Here is a 14493-nt window from a genome sequence, read left to right on the forward strand (position 1 = left end):
TGATTGAATTACTGCATATTTTCACGTCACAGGCTAAAAAACAATTAATAAAGAATTTATGTCTCACACTATACATGTTAAAAACAACAAAAATTTAAAAAGTTATTAGTGCAGACAGACAAACATTCTATCACCTTCCCCATATATAACTACGCCACTTATCTTCCAGTTAACAAATAATTTAAAAAATCACTTAATCACTAAAAAAAAATATTTAAAACTTGATAGATTACAAGTCACAAAAACGAAATCGAAATCGAAATCGAAATCTACCCGTCAATTCCCCTTTAAAAAACTTTATTTAAAAAAAAACAAAAACAGGAGAAAATAAAGAAAGAGGGAAAGGTTCAGCAGCAGCAGCAGCAGCAGCAGTAGTTGCAGTTGCAATTGGAGTGGTGTGTTTCGTACATCCAAAAATAGAGAGGAAGAGAGCATTGAATGGCAGTAAAAGCATAGCAAGGCGATGAGGAAGAGGAACCTCCACCTCCACCTCAAGCGATTCGTCTGCGGTTCTACCTCTTCCAATCACCTCATTTCTTCTGCAACCAACTCTTCCCGACCACGCGTCAGTTTCACTTCTAATTCCTCCTATATTATTTGTTTCTTTCATTCCTAATTTCAATTTCAGTTTATTATTGAATATATTTGATTCTGTTCTTTTATCTGTTTAAATCCTTCAATTTTAGCATTTTAATTCTGTTTTTTTTCCTCTCCTAGTTGTGCACTTGTATTATATGTATTTGCTGTCGAAATGTTTGTGTTCATGTTGGTTTGAATCAACAAGATTTCGTTTTTAACATTTGAGCTTTATAATCTTTTTTTATTTTTTTTTTAATTTTTTTTTATGGGGTTGAATACACACACACATATAGCATCAATCAGATTTGGAGAAGGGGCTTTGACTTTCTGGGAAGTATTGTACTATCATAGAGCACTTACGGCATGTTTGATTAGCAGGATTATAGCATAGGATTGGGATTGCTAGTCTATGTACTCACAATCCCATGTTTGATTGCGAAGATGTACGACAGATATTCAATATGACGAAATTATAAATTTTTTAATATTGAGAGTGGTTGAGAATTATAATTTTAAGTATGAAAGAAAAAAAAAAAATGAATACGTAATAAATGGTTAATTGGATAACTAATCTTACACACTAACTCATGTGATTATTAATCCTTTCACTATTAATCCTATTAATCGAACAAGCCTCAGGGTAGCAATTGTTAGGATGATAGCTATTCTTCATTAATTGCATTTTCACTTGAGGGTTGAGTTTGTGTATATTATTTCAATGTATTATCGAGAAATTAACTTCTAAAACTTACAATTGACGTTTCTCCGAGCCTATAGAAAAAAAAAAAGAAAAAGAAGCTTGATTTGAAGTGCATGATCTAACAAGATTCTTTTTGTTGAGTTTTTGCAGAATCTAGCTTCAGCACCATTTGTTGGAGATGAAGCTGAAGCAGTTGCCTCTCCTAGGTGATCCTTCACTTCCAAAAAAAAAAAAAAATATAAAAAAATACCACTTTGTGATTTCTTTTGATTTTCTTCGGCTATTAGATTCCATTGGCCTTTTACAGCCAAAGGGTCGTGCTTAAATTAAATATATTATAGCGTGTTTGTATTATCTGACTACAGATGTATATATTTACATATTTATGTAGTCCATATACCTACAAGCTAGTAGGTTACCACTTACCAGTGGTTTCTTGGAAAATACTTTGATACAATGATACCTCTTGCACTCTTTTGATCTTTAGTCATGACACGCGACAGTTTAAAAGGTGAAACACAAACAGGACTCAATTCAAGATGTCCTGCATCCCTATGTTAATTCCTTGATACCATTTTTGGTTGAAATTTGTAATTGTTATTAATGTTGTTAACATGATTCAACCTTCACTTAATCATTTATGTTCAGTTTTATGTTATGTACTCGTAGTGGGATGCTTTTGGGGTTACCAAGGGCGCCCAACAGCTCCCGATCTCTTGATCTAGTTTCAATATTGCAATGTGAAACAGAAAATGAGAGTCCAAGTCCGCAACTTTTATAGAAGATCCATTTATTGCAAAATATGCCAGAAATGGACTACATTACTATATCTTAGAGTCGCCACCTAATCTTTTTAGAAAATTAGGAAATCCGTAACTCGTGCCAAAGGCCATTGTCTGTCATAACTAGAAATGTCTCAGTTCGGGACCTTAGGTATGAGAGAGGAAGGTCATGAATTGAACACCCCACTCACCCAATTAAAAGGTCTGCCTTCACTAAATCATAATATGAGTTTCATAAACATTATATGCTCATGTTCTGATTATTTATTAATGCTGCAAATTACTATGTGAAGCAATCAAGTATAGATTGTGTCATTTATTTTGGTATGCTTTGATTTTATGCATTTTAAAAGAGTTTTGAGATATGTACAACTCAATCCATAGGCATAAGAATCAACATTATTCCAAATTAAATAACACAACCTCCATCCACTGGCAATCATAGAGTAATATCAACTAAGCAAATAGCCGCATGGTATGGCAACAAATATGATAAGGGCCATGCACATGCAATATGCTAAAGCCGAAAATTCTCACCTAGTACTCCAAGATAAGCTTCAAGAAATGTTTTTATATATATATGATCCTATATGCAATCAACTAATGTAAGACACTCACAATATGCATCCAGAAGTCCAGATACTAAGATATGACATGAATATCATATCAAGGCATGGAACAACACAATTCAAATAATAAATCCCATAAATGTGGATGAACTGGACTCGAATGCATGGAAAATGGATTCAATATACAAGTATGATAAATGAAACATGATGTAAATAAAAGGGTAAGAAAGACGTGGGGTTGGAAGTTATTACAACAATTCAAATGAGAAAGGATGGGAGAGAGATTATTACAACAATGAATTGATTTAGCTAAACTACTGCTGAATCTAACAAATCATGCTAAGTAAAACAAATAAACCATCTAGGAGCTCCAGAACCACCCAAGGGAACATTCCCCAGAAACTGCTTGCTCTGTTCTTGGGAGGAGGCATCCGGCCAGACATAGGATAGACCGGCCGAACAAGAAAGTAGCTAGCCGAATTCTTCTTCCGGCTGGGATTTAGGTCAGTGCAGAATTCTAGGACAGAGGCCAAAAGACACTTGCTAAGGGGTGTTCATCCCTTCTAATAGCTCTGCCCATAAGGATCCCTTGGGGAAGGGGTAGATATGGCTATAACCTCAACAATGATATGAATAGATATATATATAACAAATATTTTGTAACAAATCAACAATTAAATGGATCAAAATCAAGAATGACTTCAAGCCCAAGAAATGGATAGGAACCTACAATTTCTCTTTGTGAATAAGGGTAAATTAATATCAAAATCCATTCTATTAAGTGGAGAGCGTAGATTAATGCAAATCATTTCTTGGTGAAAGCTTTGTTTCAAAGTAAGAGATTCATCAAAGGATATTGATAACTCCTCTCCTATTCAATGAGACATGGGTGTTTCCACCCCTTTTCATGTTCACAAATGATTGAGAAGGGAATATTCAACACCTTTGACATAAAACCTCTTACCTTCCTTCTAAAAAACTAATAAAAACGAAAACCAACCACTTTCTCAACATTAAATCCCAAAAATCATCCAACTAACCCGATGAAGCAATCTCAACTAGTCATTAAGATTGAGCATGAGTTGAAGCATATAGGCCAATATGCTAAGACGATGAGATATGTGATGAAAAAGTGTATGAAATGAGAGAAACAACTCTACATAATCAAACTTGTAGATGGATGGCTACTTTCTACTCCCTCCACATCTACAAGGTTCCAAAAATACCTAACAACAATGGATTATAGCACTGGAAAGCAAGAAAATGGTAAAAAGTATAAGAAAATGAAAAGAACAATCAACTCAATGGATAAGTGGCTATATCCTAGTTCCCTCCACATCCATGAGGACCCATCACATGATTTCAACAAGCTAATAGTGAAGTACAAAGCTTATAAATGAAGAACAAGAGAGAGAAGATGAAAATAGTTCAAAAGTTTCACCTATTGAAAAAGGGTGAACTTCTTTATTGTCAAACTCTTTCCGAACACCCTCAATGTTCTTGAGTAAGTCCAAGAATCCGTAGCACGAGCTCCAAGTCAAGGTTTAATGGTGTTTTGGTAGTGGGTGTACGAGAAATGAAGGTTGAAGATGAAGTGCAAGAGATGGGCTCTCAAACAAGTCTTTTAGTCTTTTTAAATATTTGGTAACCTCTTAGAAATATTTCTCAACCTTAGTTTTAGCTTTAATGGAGTTTTGGATGGTGTATCAGGAAAGAAGAAGTGAAGAAAAGTGAGAAGAAGGTTGAAGATGATGTGTGGGTGTAGACAAATTTTGTAACCCCTTTGAAATGAAGAAGGAGAGGTGTATCTATAGACTTTTGAGACAAAGAAAATATTTGAGAAACTTGCAGAGGAAGCCCAAAGGCAAAATATCTAAGATATTTGTGTAAAATTTGGAGAAAATGCCGAATTTTCCAAAACTGCTCTGTTACCCGGATAATTCAGCTGGCTAGACAAAAAATCATTTGGCTAGACAAAAAATCGTTTGGCCAGATAGTTTTTTAGAAGGGGAAAACATGATTTTTTCTAGGAAATTCCCATTTCTTCCACTCATTACTACTTTGTCCTTGCTCAATTTACTAAGAAAATATAACACTTGAATTTTGAAAATGCGAGTCTCGGAACTTTGTAGAAATGTTTGAATCCACATGAAAAAAAAAACACATCTTGGAAAAGATTTAAAAATGGTCTAAAATAGTTTGGCCAAAACGGATGTAAAGTTGGGATTAAGGCTTGAACCTGGCTCTCTTGCTGAGGAATTCGTAAGATAACACATTCTAACTTTCGTCATCGGGTGTTCGGAAAGAGAGCCCAAGTCTTAGGGCTAGTCAAAATGGAGTGTCTACACTCATATAAATGTGAAGGTGGTTATATTAGTGTTTGATTTTGGAAGATCAATATCTGGTTTTTAATTATATGGAATGGAATAGATTGTGCTGATCCTTCCTCTGTAATTGTGCTACCAATGTTTAACATTCCTTTTCTCGAGGGTTTTGTATATTCCAAATCATCCCACAAACAATTTTCTCTATCAGGAATTTGTACAAAGGAATGAGAAAAATGTAAACGGTCTCTTGAAGAACTGGTAGTGCAAGTATGATGTTTAGGAATTTTAGTTTGCTTAGAGTATGATGGATATTGTGATGTCGTTCTAGACTAAGTTGGAGTAGTTTATGATTGTGTTCAATCTCTGTTTCAGCATCAAATGCTTGGAATGAATAATTCTGAAATTTTTTTGTGGTATTAATTGTCGGCGAGGTCGGCAATTTTTTTTGAGATGTGACTACCAATGAATGAACCATTCTGCAATTTTTGCTCTCGTTGAAAGGGAAATTTTGAGAAGAGAATTGAAAAGAACTTGTCATTGATTTATATGAGAAAATGTTGATATGAAAGTTGGATTATAAAATGTATAAACTGAGTTTTAAATGATGTTTATGTCCAGCGAAGAGAATGTTGGTGAAGTTAGACAAAATGTTTAAACCATAAAATGCACATGCCTAATATAGGGTGGTTTTGTTACTTATCAACATTTTTTATGTCGCTATCTATTTTGAACTGTTGAACCAAGGAAGGACACTTATTTTGTAAGACGGAGTCATGTTTTTAGTCAATTTTCAAATGTGGCGCCAAACTTGCTCGACTTGATTCCAAGTTTTCTTTCATGTAGACAGTAGAGAGATACTATATTACAGGTTTTGGTTAGAGGATTTAAGTAATTTATGTTAAACTCTGATATTCTTGTCCTTTTATTTTGGAAAAAGTTGTATTATTTTAATTGCATGTAATTGTGTATATCTATGGATAATTATTATTCCTCATACCTTTCATTATGCAGGGAGGCCCCTGGAATTTCTATTGGTCTTAATTGGGCTCTGGCTGGAAGAGGTGTAATTGTGAAGGATAAAGCTTTTCTAAACTTGAAGCCTTCTGAGCTACAGCAGAAAGGTGCAACTGGTGCAGGTAGTTATACATTGTTGAATTTATTTCTGACTTTATTTCTTTCTCTTGTAGTGTTACTTTGATTTCACCTTTTCGTTTTTCAAATTGTGTAGAGTCATTATCTGGACTTCCAGTTCATGTCAGAGGAAATGTTCTTGGAGGATCTTCAGAAATTTCGAAGGCACAATTTAGTAAACTTTTAAAGCAGGCATGTCCGGACTTGTGGTTTTAAAAATAGATGGTCAGATTTTCTTTCCTTTTTTATTCTTTATGAAAAATAGCTGCGATTCTTTTGAAGCTTTGTGGTACCATCACTAGTAGTCACAACTATCTTCCAAATATCCCCCAAGACTTGTCCACTTTAGATATTGTTTAGCCAATTGTATCGACCTTCTCTTGGTTTTTAATTGTTTATTAGAGTTGGTAAGTGGGTGTGCTCCCCACCTTACTGATGAAGGTTCAAATTCTCTCCCATTTGCTTGGTTCACTGGCTTAGGGGGGTGGCCTTTGAACCTATGTGACCTAGAACGTGGATCGTTCCAGTACGGGGAACGGTAATGGGAACGTCGTACGCCACATGCTCTAAAATGTGGTACGATAGGGTAGACTTGTATATATAATATACTTGTGAATTTAAGGTATTTTTAGAGTAATTTTCTTTTAACTACTAGGCATTTAATAAAATTTAGTTTTTCTTCGTCATGAAGCAAAACATTTCTATGAGTGTTATGACCCATTTTTTATGTTTTGTCTTGTCAAAACTTAGCTTATTTTAGATTTTAATTCATTATATTTGATTTTTTCCTTCCAAGGAAACATTTAAGGAAATTTATTGGAAAAAATTTTGAAATTGTTTCAGATCACTAAATTTATCATTTTAGAACGGAAGTGTACCATATTTTGGATCATGCGTATCAATACATAATTCGTTTGGATATTAGCGTTTTCTGGTAACATAGCGTTGAACCTCGAGATTACCTTTGTGGAGTGGGTTCAAAAGGGCGTAGGATGGGTTCTTAATTATCGAAAAAAAAAAAAAGGAAAAAGAAGACATGTCGTGCAAATATACTGCCTCCGTTTAAATAGATTTCTTGGAACATATTTTGATGGTTGCCACATTGCTATGTTTTAATACATGCATCTTGTTCCCAGGTCACAGCACACATATCGTCTATCTCCATAATTTTTGTTCATGACGGTGCTATTGGCTCATCTCCAAAATGTGATGCCAAAGTTCGTATAATAAGCGACAGTCCTTCTGCTGTATTGTCACTTTCCAGTGTTCTTTGGAGAACCCCTACTCGTGCAGTTTCCCATGATTCCTGTCCTCTGACAATTTATGTTGCCACATCTATAAGGTATTCTCAATTGTAATTCATCATATAATTTTAGCACCTTCGGTTATTCTTAAGAACCTAGAAATAGTAATCCTTCATGCCTTGAACTTTGACGTCTTATGCGCTTGTGAACATGTCAGTAGGGCTTGTCCATTATTTAAGACTTGGCAGGGCACTTGGCTGCCCTTTTTTCCTTTTTTTTTCTTTATTTATTTATAGCTAATTGCTTCTAATATATTTGAGTGTGCTGAAGCTTTCTTTTTGCGAGAAGCAGTTGCCCAATGCCTTTTCATTCATGAAGACAATTGCATACAACATGGACTACATATTTTTTAGGATTATATAAGAATAAAAACATGCATAATATAGTATATTACAATCACTGCAAAAGGGGTTACCAACTTTGTACCGCATCTCTTTTAATTAGAGAATGCTGAATCGATGTAGACTGTAATCCTAGCCTTCCAAGCTAATGGCACGCATTCAGTTGCCACTACCCACTTTAAATTCTCTCTTGTATATTCTATTTATTAATTCACATATATTTCTTCATATTATATAAGAATGAATTAATATGTTAATTCTTGTAGTGGGTATGTTATGCATCATTTGCAAGGAATATCTTGATATATCAAGCTGATTAATCATGTCAAACAAATCTAATCAAGTGTTCTCGTCCATACTTGGTGGAAAAATACATGATTTCTGATACTTTGGTATGGCAGATAGCATTGCTAAAATGTGCCCAATTTAGTTTTATCTTCTTATATTCTTCAGTGGGACTTATTGATGGTGGAACCTGCTGCTTCATTTCGGGGAATCCCTTTATGTTTTAACACTTTGTTATATTACACCTACCAGATTGTTGTTAATTATTTACTATGCAGTCCAAGTGCTGGGGATGTTCTTGGTCTTGGTGCTCAAGGGAATAATGATTTTATTGCTGCTGATGTTGAGCGATCATCGCTGATTTTATGTGGAAAAGCATTCACTGATGCAAAGGGTACAAAAGAAGCATTAGCCGCCTTGTCTGGACCTATCATAACTTCGCGAGGAGGTCTTCCTCTATCTGCTGGGTAAAACCATCTTCTTTTGTAACTTCGTTACAACTATCAGAAATATGTTCTTACACCAGATGGTTGTTAATTGCAGGCTTCTTGTGTCTGGTGAGTCAGTGATTCTTTTATTTGCTTCAGAGGATACCATTCAAAGCTGCTCAGATATGTTGGTTCCCGGGGATCCTGGTGTAGTTCTTTCTTCAGAAGGTGCTTCACCTTTATTCCATAATGGAAACTGTGTAGGGTCATATCTATCAAAATTGCCAGCTGCTGTTATATTTGTATCTTCCGATAGGTAAGAGGACTATTTTAATGTGGCCCTATTTTTCATATGGTTTTTATTGATCTTGAGAAAGCATATAATCTGGTGGGTGTTAGGGAAGAAATGGATAACAAAAGGGTACATTGGTGTGATTAGAGACATATTTGAAGGTGTGGTGACCATTATTAGATCGCCTGCTGGAGAGATAAATGAATTTTTAATTATTGTGGGATTACACTAAGGATTAACCTTAAGTCTTTATCTTTTTGTTTTAGTTATGGATGAGTTGACGAGAAATATTCAGGATGATGTGCCATGGTGTATGCTTTTTGCAGATGATATCATGTTAGTGGATGAGATTAGAGAATGAGTTAATACCAAGTTGGAGACTTGGAGAGAAGCACTTGAATTTAAAGGATTTAGGATAAATGTAACTAAGACAGAGTACATAGAGTGTAATTTTAGTAACAGTAAGTAATAATGGAAGTAGAGGAGAAGTGAAATTTGAGAATCAAGAACTACCTAAAAGTGAACATTTTCATTATTTAGGATCGATTATCACAACGGTTGGGGAGATTGGAGCGGATGTGGTTCATAAAATTAAGACAGGGTGACTTAAGTGGAGAAATGCATCTGGGGTACTATGTGATAAACGAGTATCCATTAGACTAAAAGGAAAGTTCTATAGAACAACTATTAGATCAGCAATATTGTATGGGACAGAATGTTGGGCAACTAAGAAATAACATTTAAACAAGATGAGTGTTGTTGAGATGAGGATGCTAAGTAGGATGTGTGGTAAGACTAGAAAAGACAAAATTATGAATGAGTATATTCATGAATAGGTAGGAGTAGCACCGATAGAAGATAAGTTGAGAAAGAATGGATAGAGATGGTTTGGTCATATACAACGGAGACCAACAGAGACAGTAGTGAAGAGATGTGATACAGTAGCAGTAGATGTAAATGTTAGGGGAATGGGCAAACCTAGATTGACGTGGGCGAGTGTAATAAATAGAGATATAAATCTCCTTAATTTGACTAACCAAATGGCCGTTGATAGAGTCAAGTGGAGAAGAATGATTCATGTAGCCGACCCCATTTGATGGGACTTAAGGTTTGGTTTGGTAATGCAATGTGTAAATTATCTTAATTTTAAATGGTCAAGTTGTTCTTTGAACGATACTGTTTTGGCCAATTAAGTTTTAATCATTGTATTTGATTAATAGTCATCATTCTAAACATCAATATTGATATACAAGACAGGTTCTATATGACCTGAAAAGCTGGTGGTTCAACTGAAACCAGTCACTATCTTGGTGTCATGCAGTCTAATAAACAGGCTAGATTAACTCATCTTTGAAGGACTGATCCAATAGGTGTTAATATGCATTACGGATCTCAATGCTGATATGTGTAGTGGCATATGGTGACACCTGATATATGTCCACTAATATAAACTAGAAGGATGGTTAATGCTAATTCCAGTGTAAGGGAATTAGTTTATTTCAATTATTTTTTTTTGTAAAAAAAAAATGTGAATTGTTTTTTTTTTTGGGGTAGGTAAAATGTGAATTGTTAAGTAGATATTGCTTTTTTTTTTTTTGTATACGACATAAAAAATGCAATTCAAACTCACAAATTTTTGCTGTTAAAAAAAAAAAACTCTATGTTTAGTTAAAAGTTTGGACCTATCACCTTGTCAGTTTGGCAATCGGGTTTGAACTTGTAACGTTGTTTCCAATATTGTCTACGAAAATTTGAATGTTACTTCTGTAACCTTTGAAGGCTTGCCGTTGACTGGTTTGAGTGCAAAGGTGTGTGTTGCTGCTATAGTTTGAATTTGGTAAGGTTTAATCAATTCTGAGTCTTCATGTCTTTCCAGTTTGGAAAAAGTTGAAATCTTTCCACATCCAAATACCTGCTTTACTTTCCAGTATGGAATTTTAGTTTATTTTTCTTTCTACATTTTTCCAAGCATCTAATATGAAGTAGATCGCTTAAGAGTCAACAATCAAATTTCCAATGAGACAACACTTAGTTTCATTTTTTATTTACACCTAGGAGATTCTTTTTCTTTTTTCTTCCTAATATGTAAGCGGACAAATCTTCAGACGCCGAAGTTTAGAAGATGATTTGAATGTGATGGGACAAGGTATGGACCTGTCTTGATTCTTATTTTGAAATTGTTTTCTGGCACTCAAAGAGTATACCTGCCTGAGCTAACTGTTTGACTTTGTCTTGCCAGCATTTTTTTCCTTAAAATGATGTTTTTGGTTTACCTTATGCTGTGGCTATCTTGCAGCATTTTTTTTTTTTTCATTAATATTTTGTTTTTACAAACTGTTATTTAGTTGCTTCATTTCATGCTATCATTCCTTTATAAAGTTAGCCTGTGTTAAAAGAAATAGCATTCCTTTTTGTTCAATCAGTTCTGGAACTATTCCTTCTGCATCAAAGCTCTCTCCTGGACAAGCAGCTTATCATTTCCTGGCAGGCTATCAGAATGGGAAATTCATGCCTGCATACAGCTTGTGTCCTTCAGCCGTTGACCCGTTGGAGCTAGCAAAGGTTTTTCTGTCCAAGGTAAATAAGAAACCTACATGGTGACCAGATTTTTTTTGGAGTGAAATCAATTATTATTGACTTTTTGTAACTTAATGATGAGATTTGCTTTACATTTTGCAGATAAAAGACGACCAAATTCCATCCTTTCTAATTAATATCAGCGAAGGAGAAAAGCAGATAAGTGGTAAGGGGAACAAAGCAATACCTATTATTAAAAGACAATCAAATTTCACTCAGTGATGGACTTATTAGCAAAACCTGTTAGTTGTAAAATAAAATTGTTGAATGCTGAAGATATATGATGTCACTGCCCTTTTGTCTGCACCACAAGAATTGTCTCTTTAGGCTTGAGCTTTTTTGTGTGTGACCCACTTTGTGAGCTTTGTTATGGTTGAATTTTTATATTTTTTTAGGAAACAATTTCACCAAAAAAATAAAAATAAAAATAACAAATGAAGGAATTTAGGGATGCACTCAATTTTCTGCCCTGTTATGAGTAGAATATGAGAATTGGTAGTTGGGAGACTTGGAATTAGCTGATAAACCTAGCACAGTGCTTTGAAAAATCCAAAAGTCTTCCTATTTTTGTTGCATTAATAAGAAATACTCACTTGGGCTTTTGATTGATCAAATTTGGGACGGAAAAGGAGAAATAGATTGACAGAGATCATGGAGAGGAGCTATGCACATTGTCAGTGTAGACAGAGGCAGCCATTGATCATATTGGGCCTATATTTTCTTGTTTTCAGGCTATAATTCAGATTGCAAAAGATAATGCTTTTGTGTGTTTATTCGCTTTTTTTTTGGATTCACGCGCGCGCACACACACACACACATAGACTCGATGTATTGTTGTGGAACAGTTTTATTGATTGGACAAACTTTGGTTATACATACCTCTCTCACTCTCTCTCTCTCTCTATATATATATTTTCTGTTACTCAAATCAGGCACTGCATCACACACTGGCACGTGTGCGCACACACCCCAGATACTCTAAATAACATTTCAATGCTTTGATACTTCTCTTCATTAACAGCAATGCTCCATAAGTACTCGTTAATAGGAGCTGAAACCTAGTGGTATTTTGCTTTATCTTTTCAATCTGCTTCAAAGAAGTTAACAAACTCTTTTGAATCTTGCTTCATGATTTTCTAGGCAAGGATCTCGTTAAGTTTGTGCAATCAACCTTATTATCCAAGAATATTCCACCATTTGAACACAAAGGTTGGTTTCATGAATGTTTTGCATCCCCTGCCCCTTTTGAGGCAGCTATGAAGATTACTTACTCTCTAAACTTCTTTGCAGGTGGACATCTCCACAAAAAGTACAAGAGCTTCTTATCCACAAAATTTCAACAACTACCTGAGGAATTCTCATTCTGAAATCTGCTTGTCATCATCATCCCATGTTTTTGTTGCGGATGTACAAATGTGATGCCTTCCTTTCATTCGTTCTGTTTGTCTTTTTGATGAGAGATGCCTTTCTTAACTAATCTGTAGCTCTGAACATTTGTATAATATATGCTGTGCTTACACACATCAGTCTTTATAACAAATTTTGTAGTTCCTCAGAATCGCTTATGTGAGAAATTAGGCACAAATTCAGATTGTTGCAACTATTGAAGTGCTGATTTTGTGAAGTCCTAAAAACTATAATGGGACATGCTAGAAGTATTATGTTTTCAACCAAAGATCATATTGAATTTGCATACTGATAATGGATTTGAAATGAGTGAGTCTGGGTTTAATTTCAAATACATAGGAGGATTGGTCCCATTGACTATTGATGTTATATTTGAGATAGTTGTTGATGGTGAAGATGAAGGCAATACATCATATTAGTTTACTCCTTGAAGACTGGAAAATCAAATAAACTTTGGGATTCACACTGATGTAAGGCCTTCAAATCCATCTATGAAGCTTGTTCGAATCCAAATCTCCGAGCGTAGGAGAACCTTTAAGGCTTTAAAGAATGAAAAACAAATGTATTAATTCAAATTGGTATAAGTCGTCCAAATACAACCTAAAATCATTTTGGGATTCGAGTAATGGACACATCAAGAACTTGCACTGGGCGATGACATAATATAGCATAACATAACATAACATGCAAATTATGATGCATTTGAACCAATGGATTTTTCTACAACACCAGCTTGGTATTGTTAGTGATTATTATTGGGTTTATTCCCCCTAAAGAAGCCCAATATGAGGGGGTAAAAAAAAAAACTTTTATCGTTCTACCTAAAAAGAAATTGTTGTAGGTAAGAAGTTTGCTCGGAATGCTCTAGTTCAAACAAAAGATGTTTTTCCAAACTGAGGTTGTTGGGGTGTACTATATAGATTAACATTTTGGCTTATTAAGCCAAAAGGTCAAAAAATTGTATGTCAAAAGTTAAAAAAAAGCTAAAAAATGGCTCAATTTTTAACTTCTCAATTATAGATTCTAAAAAGTCAAAATCAACCCAAAAAAAGCCAAACACAAAGTTTTTTTTAGCTTATAAAAAAATTTAAAAAATAATGAAAAAAGTTAATGCTAAACCACCACTCAATAGTTGCGATTGGTAGAAGCGTTCTCTTAATGGAAGTTTGATGTTAAGTATATCAAAGGTGTTGGAAATTGGGTTGGATTTGACCTGAGCATCCATATGGTTATAAATAATTCACACTATTTAATAAATAAGATAATTAAGGAATTATCTAATGAGGTGTTTGAGTTGTTGTCAGAAGAGAATCTCTATATATTTGATATAGAGAAAAACAATGACACATATTATTATTGTTGTGGGAGTTTATCTGAAAAATCTCTGCAGAATTTATATCTGTGTTCTTCTCTCTTAGGTCACCATTGTAGAGCCTAGAGATTTGGAGTGTGGATAATATATTGAAAAACTTTGGTAGCTTCTCAACTGACTACGAAGGGTCTTCTAGACGAGGCTTGTAATTCAAGCATCCGATCCAAACTGTTTTTGTTTCAGATAATATAATTTCCCTCATATTTTTCATTCATGGTATTAGAGCCGTAATTGCTTGTTTTCGCCTCATGATTTGCATGCCATAGATTAATCCATGTTTAATTCAATACTATATGTTTTAATATTGTTGAATATTATGACATGTTAAAAAGGTTTTTGGAAAATCTTAATTTTTATAAAATTCTATTACAGCAGATTTTTTAACTCGAAAATCAGAAT

General features: G+C 34.4%; 1 protein-coding gene across 1 annotated transcript; it reads left to right on the forward strand.

The window, feature by feature from the left end:
* Window positions 1–174: 174 nt before the first annotated feature.
* LOC114310841 (uncharacterized) lies at window positions 175–12990 on the forward strand. The gene is made up of 11 exons (XM_028256939.2): window positions 175–565; window positions 1430–1485; window positions 5969–6093; window positions 6186–6280; window positions 7225–7430; window positions 8297–8485; window positions 8562–8762; window positions 11162–11315; window positions 11418–11481; window positions 12456–12524; window positions 12606–12990. The coding sequence occupies exons 1-11, from the start codon at window positions 464–466 to the stop codon at window positions 12680–12682; spliced, it is 1338 nt and encodes a 445-aa protein (XP_028112740.2). The 5' UTR covers window positions 175–463; the 3' UTR covers window positions 12683–12990.
* Window positions 12991–14493: the final 1503 nt, after the last annotated feature.

Source organism: Camellia sinensis, chromosome 1, assembly GCF_055761805.1.
Source record: "Camellia sinensis isolate YWXY chromosome 1, ASM5576180v1, whole genome shotgun sequence".
NCBI lineage: Eukaryota > Viridiplantae > Streptophyta > Magnoliopsida > Ericales > Theaceae > Camellia > Camellia sinensis.